Here is a 13338-nt window from a genome sequence, read left to right as displayed (position 1 = left end):
TGGGAAATTTAAAATCAAGTATGTTGAATCTGAAAAATGGTCAACAGAAAGTGGAAAATATATTAATTAGACAAAATTACTATACAAATATCCATTGTTACTATTTTAACTGACAATTGGAACATAAAGAAATCAGGCCTTCTTAGTGGACAGTAGAGTATTGTTATCAAGACGTGGGTTCCTGAGTCAGAATTACTGGACTCAAGCCCACTACCGTCGATATCACCTTAGACAAATCAAATCTTCACTCCTAGTTTATTCATCTGTAGAGTGAAGAAATGATAGTACCAACCTCACAGGATTATTGAGAGGATTATTTAACCTAATACACGAAAAGCTCCTAACGGTATATATAATACATACAAAGACCATGTTCAAACAATGTTAGATATTCTTATTAACTCTCTGAAATCTAGCTGATGACATTTTATTTTATAAAAACCTTTTTGTCTTGAATAAGAGATAATAAGTACTTGAAATTTTTGAAACAGTGGGAAATAAAATTGAAACAGTTTAGTTCATCTAAGAGGTTTTGTTCCTCCATTTACAAACAGTGGTTGTCATCTCATACTTAGATATTTTCCTACATAAAAGCGAACTTCTTGTTTTGGACCAGAGCCTTCCCTGTGTTATGGGCTACATGAATGAAAGGAAAGAGCCTTTTTATAAGGTACTTTTTTCTGGAGAAGTCTCAGGAAGAATTACTTTGTGGCACATCCCTGATGTTCCTGTATCCAAGTTTGATGGTTCTCCTTGTGGTAAGTCGACTTCCATTTCTAATCACATGTCTCCTGAGAACTAGTTTATAATTAACTCAGTGGTTTTCTAAGTTGAGTAACATGGGCTACAAACAGGAAAAGTTTTGTCATGTACTACTGTGCACTAGATGCCAACGTAAATCACATATAGGTCTTATGCATCTATACAACCAATGTAATACAAAATAACATTAATTTAACATGAGTAATGTTTTATCAAAGTAAAATGAATGCTGGCAGTAACAATATAGGGCAGGCCGGTACACCATATTCATATTTTTGATTCCGTCAATTTCTCTATTGGGATTATTGTAGCTGCCTAAAACAGCAAGCACAAATATGAAGTTGAGCACTAAAACACCTGGCAATTTGAATAATTCGATGATTTAGCATTTGCTTAGTTTAATTTTTCTTAGAATAAAAAACTGAAACCATCAAAGTAAACATTACTGCGGAGAGCTTTCAAACTCCTGAGACTCTGCATTCCAAACTGAGGAAGCCGTTCTTACTCTTCGCCCCTTATTCCAAAATCAGCGTGTCACCTCTGTGAATCACTGGGGCACAGCGGAATCGGGGTTCTTTATACTTGAATTTCTGAGCACAAGTTTCCATTAGGAAACAATTTCACTGGTGTAACTTCTAGTGTCCCTGTTCCACATGTTTTCAAAATGGTTCATTTAGACCTAGACTAATAAGAAATGGGTCAAGAAATGGACTTAGAGCTTGGCGTAGTGTGTGGAAAAGTTTCTTACAAGCCAGTCTTAAGGGTTAAAAAGTGTATCATGCTCACTGCTGAGGTTGTTTGATGGTGGCTCTAGGATTTCTCATGTCTGTTCTGCTTACAGTAGCAGAATTAAATGTCCAGTCAACCTTCTTTCTAATTAGGACCATAGACATTTATGACAACTCTTGGTGCTAGTCTAAGGTTTGGGGTCAAGGTTTTCACAGTCGCTGCAGCATGTGTACTGTAGGGCCAAGGAGGCCCTTTCATAGACAGGTAGGTAGGCTTTCACCTGCCTTCTTTGCTCCTGGATGCCAAGCCTCTCTCACTTCCTGAGCCTGCCTGAGGCCCAGTTCTAATGTGTGAGTGGTCAGCTATATAAAATGGTAACCAGTGCTCTTAGTAGCCATAGAGGGTTGCCTGGAATTATGGTATGATTTTTAGATATTCCTGTTCTTGACATTTAAAGAATAAACTTCTTCCATTTACCTCACGCAACTAAAAGACCCCCAGTTTTTTTTCTTAACATTGCTAAGGCAAGTAGAGAACTCATGAGATTGGCCCAACATTTTACATTACTGCAAGAATTTCTCAAGTTCTTTTCAGTTGACCTAAGTCTAAAATGAATGCACTAACACACAGTTATTCTTCAAGGCTCTTTGAGGATGGAGGACCAATAAAGTTGCATTTTGAATGAAAACAGTGGATGGCAGGAGAACTTTTTTGCCTATAGCCCATTGTTAGGATGACAAAAGAGCCCCTATGCACCCCCAAAGGATGGTGCCTTGATAATTTTTTTCCAAATCTATGATGACTATATAAACCAAATTTTCCCTTCTTGTATGTTTTCCTTTCAGAGATACCAATAACTACCACCTGGACCCTTCAAGACAATTTTGATAAGCACCACATCATGTCACAAAGTATTATTGACTACTTCTCTGGGTTTAAAGAAGGAGCTGGAACTGTGGTGGTCACTGCATCAGAGTATGTGCCAGGTCTTGATAAACTAGTTTGTGGCTGTGAAGATGGAAACATTTTCATTACCCAGGCTTTGAATGCTGCCAAAGCAGGACTTCTGGAAGGCGGTTCTTTATTAAAAGGTCATTGAAGTCTATTTAACCCTATTTATTTAATTTATCTAAGTTTCAAGCTGTAGTAAGAAGATTGCTGAAGCTTAAAAAATTTGCTGGCATTTGCTAATAAATTTGTACATGTTTTAATGTTAAAGTAAAACATCTATATATCAATAAATATATGTATATATTTTTTAAGTCAAACAGAAGGTTATACAATGAGAAGTATGTTTCTCTCCTTCCTTGATTTTCCAGTTTCCTTCACCAAAGGCAATTGCTAATAAGTTTCTTTATACCTTTCTCAAAAATTTCTATGCATAGCCCAGCCGGGCGTGGCTCATCAGTTGAGCATTGACCTGGGATCCAGGCCATCGGGGTTCAATTCCCGGTCAGGGCACATGCCCGGGTTGTGGGCTCGATCAATGCCTCTCTCATCATTGATGTTTCTATCTCTCTCTCTCTCTCCTTTCCTCTCTCTGAAATCAATAAAGATATATTAAAAAAAAAATTTCTATGAATATATAAGCATGCACCAGCATAGCAGAATATATTCTTTCAATTAGTTTATACAAATGGAAACATACTCTGCACACTCTACTGAAATGTTCTTAAACAAACCTTAATACAGTACTTTGGAGCACATTCTTTATAAGTTCATTTTAAATGATTAATAATAATCAAATTTTAATTTTAAAAAATATCTTATTCATGAGTGTTTAAGTATTTCTAGGTTTTGGCCACTAAGACAATGCAGAATTAGTTCTTTTTGCACAAATATGTGAGTATATCTATAGAATTAATTCCCAGAATCACTGGATTGACATTTGTGCATATTTTTAATTTTGAAAATTTATCTAAAAATGTTCTCCAAAGAATATTCATCAATATACATTGTGTATGTCCACTAACAGCCTATACAAATGCCTTGTTCCCCAAAACTTAGCCAGCTTTGTGTGCTATCAAACTTTTTAATATTTCCCTATCAGTAGAAAAAGGTATCTTCCTGTTTTAATTTTTATTTCTTTGTTAATGAGATATAAATAAGCTCTTATGCATCTTTGTGTATTGCAACAGCAAATACCTATTAAATAAAGACTTATGTAGTAAGTTGTCTTATGCAAAAGAAGGAAGTGTGGGAGGTGATTGAGATTTGCAGATGTGTAGATGAATTTATATTCTATTTTTTATTGCACAGATCCTACTTGACAGTAAAGACCAAATCTTGATTTAAACACACACACACACACACACACACACACACACACACACACACAACTTTTTACCTTGCCTACTGTTGTTCTCAGCTTATTTTGGCTACTTACTAAATGTTACTAACTTGTGATTCAGTGATTGACTGAAATAGAGGAGTGAATAGCAATGAACCGAGGAGAAGTAATGTTCTGTTATACAGCTCAATGGCTGCTGTTAAAAGTTAGTGGAAAAGCTTAAGAGTTTGTGGTCTGTGGTCCTTTCCAATTTTTTAGAGTTAGCTAATAAAGAATAAACAGTGTGGAAACGGGATGTCAATAGCACTGAGTTCTAGTACAACTATGGTATAAAACACCTTTTTTTACCGTGTGCCAGTATTAATGAAATTATGGACCTTAACTTATGTATTCCGCACGACAATGATCTTGTGTGAAGTGTTATTATTATCTCAGTTTTTTCGGGTGCAGTATCTGTGGCTTAGAGGAAGAAAGCCACTTGTCCATGGAGACACATCTATTAAGTGATAGACCCAGAAAAACAAAGCCAGATTTGCTTAACAGCAAAGCTATTGTATTAATCATTATGCTGTGCTTTTTCACTTGGGTTCACATCGCTTAACTTCTCTGAGCCTCAAATACTTTATCTGTAAAACTGAGAGTTGGAACTAGGTAATCTAATATCTTTGAAAGCAAAAATGTTCTGTGAACCTTTTTCTTTTATAGTCTTGGTCATGCTAATTTAAAGTACAGCAGTAATGTTCTAAAATGTTTTTGTAGAGGCAAAAACGTTCAAAATTGTTCTCTCTTTTAGAACAGTGTTTGCTATTTCCTGGCACTGATATTGGTAACTTGCTAACGTCCTTAAAGAATTAGTAGATTTTGAACAACCGGCGTTAGTGCTTCATCATAATGATCTGGCTTATGAGGAGGCACTTGCCTTGGATATGGTCCAAGGGCTGTTTATTAATTTTGTTAGCCAACTGCCTAGCTTTTGTAGTCTTCTTTATGTAGTGTTCTTACATTAAAAATTTATAAAAGACAATCTTGGGACTATTTATTGAACAAAAATAACTTTTGTATTATTTGGTGTTGGTTGTTTTTCAGATTCCCTTCCTTACAAAGTTCTCAAAGGCCATCACCAAAGTGTTGTTTCATTACTTTACCCACATGGTGTCTCTTCAAAATTAGACCAAAGTTGGCTGGTGTCTGGGGACCAGGACTCATGTGTCATCTTGTGGGATATCTTTACTGAAGAAATTTTGCATAAGTTCTTTTTGGAAGCCGGTCCAGTAACAAGTCTTTTGATGTCACCAGAGAACTTCCGAGTAAGTTAAGACAAAGAGTGAAACATATCAGATAAATTTAAAAGTTATTTAACATTACAACTAGATGAGTTTATGCATTCCTTCCTATCTTTTTATATGCATTTTATTATTACAGCTTAATTTGGGTCTAAAGCAAAGGTTTTGTCAATTCTTGGCTTTACAAAAGCCAATTAATTCTCCTAAAGTACTTACATTCTTTTCTTTTTTTCTTCTAGTTCTTAATTTTTAGTGAAATTATCTTTTCTTTTTAAATAAAATTATAAAAGTAGTGACACTCAATGTAAAAACAATTCAAATATATAGGAATTTACAAATCAGAAATTAACTTTTGCCTTCAACAATTTACTTTTATAATTATATGGATAGTTATATTTTCTTTTTCTTAAATAGATATTTTTTTTTGGTACTCTCATTTATTTAACAAATAACAAACTTTAACAAATTTATGAGCATCTACCTTGTGCTGGGCAAATGGAAATACTTTCAGGTATAATTTTATTATGCAATGTAAGCTCAAATTCCATAGGTCTTATATATTTGTTAAAATATAAACAACCAACTTTTGAGTTTCCTGAGTTTGTAAGTGAGTTGATTGGCTTGTATAAATTATTTATCTATAGTAAAATTATAAAAAATCAGCTCCAAGTAAACTTGGACAATGCTTACACTGTGTCTTTGTAGTAAGATATAAATAAAGCAATATTTCAGCAATGCAAACACTTTAATGAAACAGTGAAATAAAGCTAACTGACTTTAAAAAACAAAGCGACACACAAAAAATAAACCTTCCATGTGCTGATTTGGGATACTTTGATATGTCTTTTATTCCTGAGGTTCCCCTCCTTTATCTTTTTTTTAAAAACTTTTTTTTTTCCTCAGCTTCTCGATAGTAGTCCAAGTCAGTTCCAGTCCTGACCCCTTTTTCTTCTGCCCCAGTCATAGATTATTTAGCTCTAAGGATCAGGGCCCATTCAAACCAAGTCAGATTAAAAAGGGAGGTTATTGAAAGGCCGTAAGAGGGATCTTTATACATCCAATATGAAACACTACAGCAAGGACCTAGTGGAACTTAAAATGAAATACAGAAGCCAAAGTTACTCCTGGAGTCTCCCTACCTCAGAAGTCTGCTTTTCTGTGATTGCTCCTTCCTCTTGCTTCTCCCTGTAGCTTCTTTTAGTTTTACCATTCAAATGCCTAGAAAAAAGTTTTTTGATTGGCCTACTGTAGGTCCCCAGTGTATGTCTACAAGTGGCCATAGGATGTGTGTTCACGTGTTGTGTGTGTGTTCACATATGTGTGTGAGTATCCTGAAGTGCATTGGGCTGTCATTGTAGAAGCTGTGGGTTGGGCAGGTTCCTCAGGAGGTAATGTTGGGGAGGTAGAGCCATCTTCCCCATTCTGCAAGTCCAGGCTCTCTCCATCTATTCACCTGCCATTTTGTGATTCTTTCCCCTCCCCCCTCAGGATTTCTGTAGCCTCCTCAAAAAGAATTAGGAAAAATAACATGCTCCCCAATGCCCCACAGAACGTGGTCAATGATGGGCACTGGAAGATTCTCAAGGGATCCCAACTGATGCTTTAAACATAGCAGCTGAAACTCCAACTAGTTGCCTTTGTGAAAGTGGGAGCATCCACATAGCAAGGTGATTAGAAAGAAACAGAGAGAGTAGAGAGCCACTAGCTGCTCCCCTCCCCACGCGGCCCCACCCCACCCGCATTCCTGGGCTGACTATTGCATGACTGGTGGGGAGGCACAGAGCTGCCTTATAAACCCCTCCCAGATTAGCCTCAGCAGCACCCAGCACAGATGGTCCTTGCCCTAAACTGTGCTCAAGGTAACTACATGCTGACTTTTTTCAAAGTATCTTAAGAATCTTTGTCCTATGAGCCTAATTTTGGTCCTTGTGTCTTTGAGACCAAACATTCATTGGGAACTATTTAATGCTTACCTCTTTTAGATTGTGTCTACACCGAGTTTCCTGTTTGGATTAGAATCTGTATAGTTCTGGGAACAGCACCAAATTACATTTTGAGGCTGTAAGTGGAAAATACCAGCTCATGATACCCTTGGGCCTAAGTTTGTGTCTACAAATAGCTTCTTTTTGTGGCAACAAATTAGTTCTGGGGTTTATTTTATTCTGCATTATTTCCGATGTCTGCCTCACTGTCTGAATTTGCTGAGTGATGCTTCAGTCCTTCATTTATCTTATAAGTAGATCTGGCCTGGAATTCTCCTTTTTACTTGCATCTCTCGACCGACCTTCCTGATAGGTTATTGAGTTTAAAATCTACTCGGTGTTTAAACCTTCCCTCTAGACTGTTATGTGGAAAGGTGCTGTACAAAGTGGAAACTTCATTTTATAAATCGGGCTTTAATATTAGTAGGGGGAATCTGATTTAGTTTTAAATAAAGCATTTGACTGTTTACTTACGAAGAATGTTCCTTGTTTGTTTTTTCCCTCTCAGCTAAGAAGTACGCAGATAGTGTTCTGTGTGTGCAGTGACCATTCCGTGGCTCTCCTTCAGCTGGAGGAGAAGAGGCTCCTCTTTTGTGCCCGGAAGCACCTTTTCCCAGTGAGGATGGTAAAATGGCACCCAGTTGAGAATTTTTTAATTGTTGGGTGTGCAGATGACTCCGTTTACATCTGGGAGATTGAAACAGGTAAATTGAAATTTTACCTCTTTTCATCCTTTATATTTTTTATGCATCAAAACAATTTGGCTACATGGAGAATTCCAGAGGATAAGCTGCAGTGACCCCACTTGCTTTAACTTTTGGTTGGGCTGCATTTAATGACTGCAGTTGAGGGCTGGTGTGGAAAATAAAACACAAAGGCCCAAGTCAGATCCTGACCAACTGATGATTAGCTGACAGCGCAGTGCACAGGAATGAGCCGGATATTTCTGGAAGCTATAAATAAAAACATAAGTTATCTACTTTAATTATTAACAAGAGAGAAATTTAGTGTCCTACGAGTCTCAAATTATCATTAAATCCTGCCTCCTGCAGCATGCTCACCATCTCAGCAACATTTTGAGTTAATTGATGACCCATAATAATGGAATATAATTAATTACAGAACTCCAAAAAGTTGAGTCAGGGAAACTGACAGTTGAGCGGCTCAACAAAACTTTTGATATCATAGTGAATGTATAGCTTGAACCTTAATCTTTTTAAAGAAAGTTTTGTTATATAACTTGAGAGTAACACATTGCAGGCAAATGCTGGGAACACATCAAATAAAGCGAGGTCATTAATGGACGTGAGTCAAGGGAGTGCGCTGGAGAGTGCATTTTACTGAAACTGTTGCATGATTTCTATTGATTAATCAGTGGTAGTTTTATTTTGGGTGTTATTAACAGACTGGGTAGTTTATAATATTATAGTTTAGAGCTTTACTTCACCAAAACAATAGCTACTTTCTTTCTTTACATTCCACTCGTGTGTGTGAATATGACGGCTAATGTGCTTGTGTGCAGCAGGTGCAACATAATCTGCCTTACGTGGGTCTCTCGCTTCACAGCCGTGACAGGATTTCATGCTTGTTTTCCCACTAGATTGTCCCAACCTCTAGGATGAAAAGGAAGGTCTTATTCACCATTTTATTGATGAGAAATTTGTAGCCCTGATGTGTAAATGTGCAACCAATATGAGGGCCCTTGTTCTTTGCACAATCTACACAAAACTAGGAGAGTTTTGGAATTCTTAAGTAGTCTATCAGCCTGAACAACAGTGAAGAATAATGGGTAAAATACACTCCAAAGTCTGGACTTGCCCAGGGGCCTGATAATAAAGATCCGTAAGACTTTGGCACATGACTTGGCTTCTCCACATGTTAATTTTCTCATCTGTGCAATGGGAGTAATAGTATTTGGCTTCCTGTTAGGATTAAAGGAACTAATACCTGCAGTGCTTACAACAGTGCCTCTAGGTGCTAAGCCCTTAGTAATAGTTAAATATTATTATTGTCTTTATTATCATGAAAGAACGTGGCAAAATCTTGACTTCTGCTGGTGAAATCTGAGTGCGTAAAACACATGTACTTATAAATGTGTGCAGTTGCATTGTTTTCAGTTGTGAATAGTTGCTGATCAAACACATTTTTCCTAGAAAATAGTGTCCAGCAAGAATACAGAGATACCTGGGCACTTAAAAGTGTTTATGGTTCTGTTATCCCATCATGATACGGCTTAGGCTATGCAGCTATTTTATTTATTTATTTTTTTAATGGGGTGGGCATTAAAGGAGGGAAGCCAAGCCACTAGTACTTCTTGAGACTATATTTATTCCCACATTGTATTTTAATTTTATTATTTCCTTTTATACTTTCAAGATATATAATCTGATGTTGTAGAACATATGAAAAATACAAAGAAACATAAAGAAAAACAAATAATCCTATCTCACAGCCTAAAGGTAACTGCTGTTAATATTTTGATCTACTTTCTGTCAGATATCTTTCTATGTCAATAAAAAGATATCTGTGTTGTGTTTTAGTCATGGTCCTGGCAGGAAACTGAATTCAACCCAGGTGGGTCAAATAAAAAGACTTGAATGAAAGGACTATTTATAGGGGTACGGATAGGGTTTAGGGAACAGCCAAGGACTGGATAGTGACACCCCCGTCACCCAGACACTGACAGCTTCAGGAAGCACTTACCACCTCTAAGGCCAAAGCCACAAGTGCAGAAAATAGTGTCACTGGAACCCAGTGCTAGCTGAAGGGAAGGAGGAGTGGTCACTTCCTGAGCGATGGAAGAGAAATAGCTTCCCAGAGATGCAGAACTGAGTGGGAGAGTTAGAAGAAACTCTTTCTCTCTCCTCCTGCAATCACCTCCATTAGCCGAATTCCACTGGAAGGTGGATGAGAAGGATGTTCAGTTTCCCAGGCATCAGCCAGGGGCACAGAGCAGGACAGAGGGGAGGGAAAGGGTGCAGGAGGTTGTCAAATGGACAGTAAGCAGCAGAGTGGTCATTAAGGACACATCATACTTTAAGCAGTCTCCTACACTTGTTTATTTATATTGTTTTCTAGAAAAAAGTTTGTTTTAGAATTGCTATATCAAATAATATGGACACATTTAGTGTGCATTATTTAATATTAGTAGTTAATTAGTGTACCGTATTAACTTGTAGATTTGTTCCAAATGAGACAGCGAGGCTGTTTATCTCTCGGTTATCTACATTCATCATTTATAAACAACCATAACCCAACCTAAGATGGAGCTTATGATAGGTGAAAATATTATTAATAATTGTATAATGTATCCTCATTGGTGATATGTCTCTTCACTTTTTCAAAGCATCCTCTGTGGAGGTGGCTGGCAGCCTAACTTTCCTTACCACACTCATTCCTTTTAAATAAGTTGATGCTCTTACTTTAATCTTGTGTTTGGAATTAGCTTTGTTTTGGCTTCCCTTTATACTCTGCAGTTCTAATTTTGCTTCAAATTTAACGATCTATTTTTCTTTCCCAAGCTGGATTTCAGCTACCTAAGATGCCTCCATCATGTTTATTGTACTTGATTTTGATTTCATCTTTTTCCTTAAAGATGGAAAATTCAGGATCAGGAAGCTTTTCCATTTCTAGTTTCATAAAGTTAGGGGTGACAAAAATACCGGCTAGGACCAAAACAGTTAGTCTGAAAAGAGGTTTGTAAGGGCATAGAATGTGTTTGTTCACTGGTGTGCCTGGCACATGACTGACTGAATGAATGAACAAACTAACCCCAATGTTTTTGGGCCTCCGTGGACTGAGTACGAATGAGTTCATCTTAACATTGGCCACTTGTGGTGGCTCTTAGATCACAGCTGCTCAACTGTAGGTTCTTAGCTTTCTCCTCAAAGTCTCCCTTAGAGTTTCTGGAGTTCACAGAGCTCACCTCCTCAGGTGTCAATCTGTGTATACTTTAGGCAGTTTTTCTGGATCTTTGCCTTTCAGCTTTGCTAAAGGTTCAAACTTAGTTCCATATATGAACAGACCTGTCTTTTGCTCCATTTCTCCAGCACTCTGCCTCCTCTAAATACATGAAAGAAGAATAAATTGACACTAAGGCATTTATCAGATCTTTCAGCACTAGAGCAACTCCAGGGCCCACAGAGAAAAATAGGAGGTGTCAGTGGGATAAGGATTGGGGTAAATGGGCCTAGAAGGAAAAGGCAGGGGAAGGGGCTTGATGCCAAAAGTAAGTAATTCTCAACTGTGCCAAACGTCTGCTTTGGTAGAAGGTTGAGGGAGAGACAGAGTATAGGTCAGACTCTGTGCCACCTTCTCCTAGGTGTTGAGAACGGGCTGTAAGACGTCTTCGGTTTTTCATAAACACTACAACAGCCTATTCCCTCTTTATTCATGAGGCTCTTTGGTAGAATGTGCAAGCATATTCCAGAGCCATTGACCCCCATGCCCATTTTATATTGAAATCACAAGAGGTGTTTCTTTCTATGACAGGTGGCATAGTCAGATGCATGCCAGGGTGAGGTTCAGGGTCGTAGATGGCCATGTCATCTCAGGGAAGAGGTAAACAACTGGAGCAGAGGACTATTTATGTCACAGTGAGGGCTCTCATCCACTGGCTCTAAAAATGCAGCTCTGCCAGCTTGGGAGTGATGAGGGCATCCAGTTTTGCTTATTGATTTGCCGGATGTCCCATGATGGTTAGGCCTGATTAGGAAGGGAAAAAATTGGAGATGTCATTTTGATTAATCTTTGAGCTCCCACAGTGTGTTTGGCACTGACAACTCTGGGCAGCTTTGTCGCCCTCATAGCTATGAAACACAATAGGTATAATGTAATACTGATTTTTTTTTTCCCCCCTAAAATACACACCAGAAATAAATCTCAGCTCTGAGCTTATTGTTCTTTTAAGAATTAGATTTAAATAATTCTGAGGACTTTTCTGTTCGTGGTAATGGATTTACATAGCAGAAAACTTGCGTAATGAATTTCTTGTGTGTTATTAATATAACATTATTATAATTGAAGGTCTTCTGTTAAGCTTATGGCCTGCATTGTGAAATATGCCATATTAAGCAACTGGATTTTTTTTGTGTGTGGGAAAATGAAACTTGACTTTCTTGAAAGTAAAACATCTCTTAATAAGGATAGGTCAGAAAAAACTTTTTGTAAAGGGCTGGCTAATTTAGCTTTGTGTGCCATATGATCTCTGTTGCAGTGACTGAACACTGCCCTTGTAGCTCAAGAAAAGCCGTAGACAATGCATCAGGCAGTGGGTGAGGTTGTGTTCCATTAAATCTTTATTTACAGAAGCAGGCAGCAGGCTGGGTTTGGCCTGCAGCTTAGTTTGTAGACCCCTAAGACTGATAATAGTTCTTTTTAAAGATCATTATTTTCATAATAGCTTATCCTACAGCAGTTTACAATATTTAATTCATTATACTTCATTGACTATATGGTTATACCCCTTTTGCTAGTGAGGACGTGGAACAGAGAGAGACTGTTTGAGCCCGAAGGTTCCCAGGCTGGGTGTTGGGCACCTGCACCAGAACATACAGATCTTTCTTTCATTCTGGTGTGCTCTCCACTGTATCATACAACAGGGACGCCTTGCGGATGGAGGTCAGCTTTTTAGGCTGTCAAGATAGACTTAGTTAAGAAAAGCCCCGAGAAGAAAAGAAATGGCTGCCAGGAAACCTGCTCCCTGCTTTCCTGAAGGAGATGATCTCTGTCTATCTCTCAGAGCTCGGCTCTCCATTTACACACGGTTCTAACAGCTCTGGTCATCTGATTTCTCAGGTGACAGATTGGAAACAGCAAATCACAAGAGAGGAGACTGTTAGTGGCAGGCAGTCTGATAGCAGAAACGACAGCTGATGGGGAGGGAGGAGAGGCAACTGCGTATCACTGTTCAGGGCCATCTTTCCTCTGCTCATGGGAAGGTGGTCACCAAAAAAATGCTGAAATTGTTTCCCTTGTTCAGGAAGCTCTTAGATATGCCTGCACAGGTGACAGCCACCTCCAGTCCACTTCCCATGATGCCTGCAGGAGAGCTGGGCTTTCCCCTTTTTGGGCATTTTTGACTTTAGTAGCAATATTTAAATGCATTAATTATATCCACAGTGGGTTCCAGACCTAAGGAAATCTCAGAAGCAGCTTAGGGCTTGGAGTTCAGGGGCACTGATGTTTTTGACCATTGAGTGGGTAGAACTTAGGATGGATGTGCGTCTATTTTTGTTCACTTCTTCCTGTTCTTGCTCAGGTAATGTGAGCCGTGTCACATGAGCAGGAAGCA

General features: G+C 38.2%; 1 protein-coding gene across 1 annotated transcript in view; it reads left to right on the top strand.

Annotated features, from left to right (window-relative positions):
- The window catches only part of WDR72 (WD repeat domain 72), a 197279-nt gene that overhangs the window by 39271 nt on the left and 144670 nt on the right, over positions 1–13338 (top strand). Inside the window, exons 10-13 of the mRNA XM_081136486.1 lie at positions 617–758; positions 2337–2582; positions 4868–5088; positions 7555–7750. Of these exons, the coding sequence (XP_080992612.1) occupies positions 617–758; positions 2337–2582; positions 4868–5088; positions 7555–7750 (805 nt within the window). The remainder of the gene's footprint in view (positions 1–616; positions 759–2336; positions 2583–4867; positions 5089–7554; positions 7751–13338) is intronic.

This window comes from Miniopterus schreibersii, assembly GCF_964146895.1.
Source record: "Miniopterus schreibersii genome assembly, chromosome: 1".
NCBI classification, from domain to species: Eukaryota; Metazoa; Chordata; class Mammalia; order Chiroptera; family Miniopteridae; genus Miniopterus; species Miniopterus schreibersii.
This window is presented reverse-complemented; position numbering and strand designations above follow the sequence as displayed.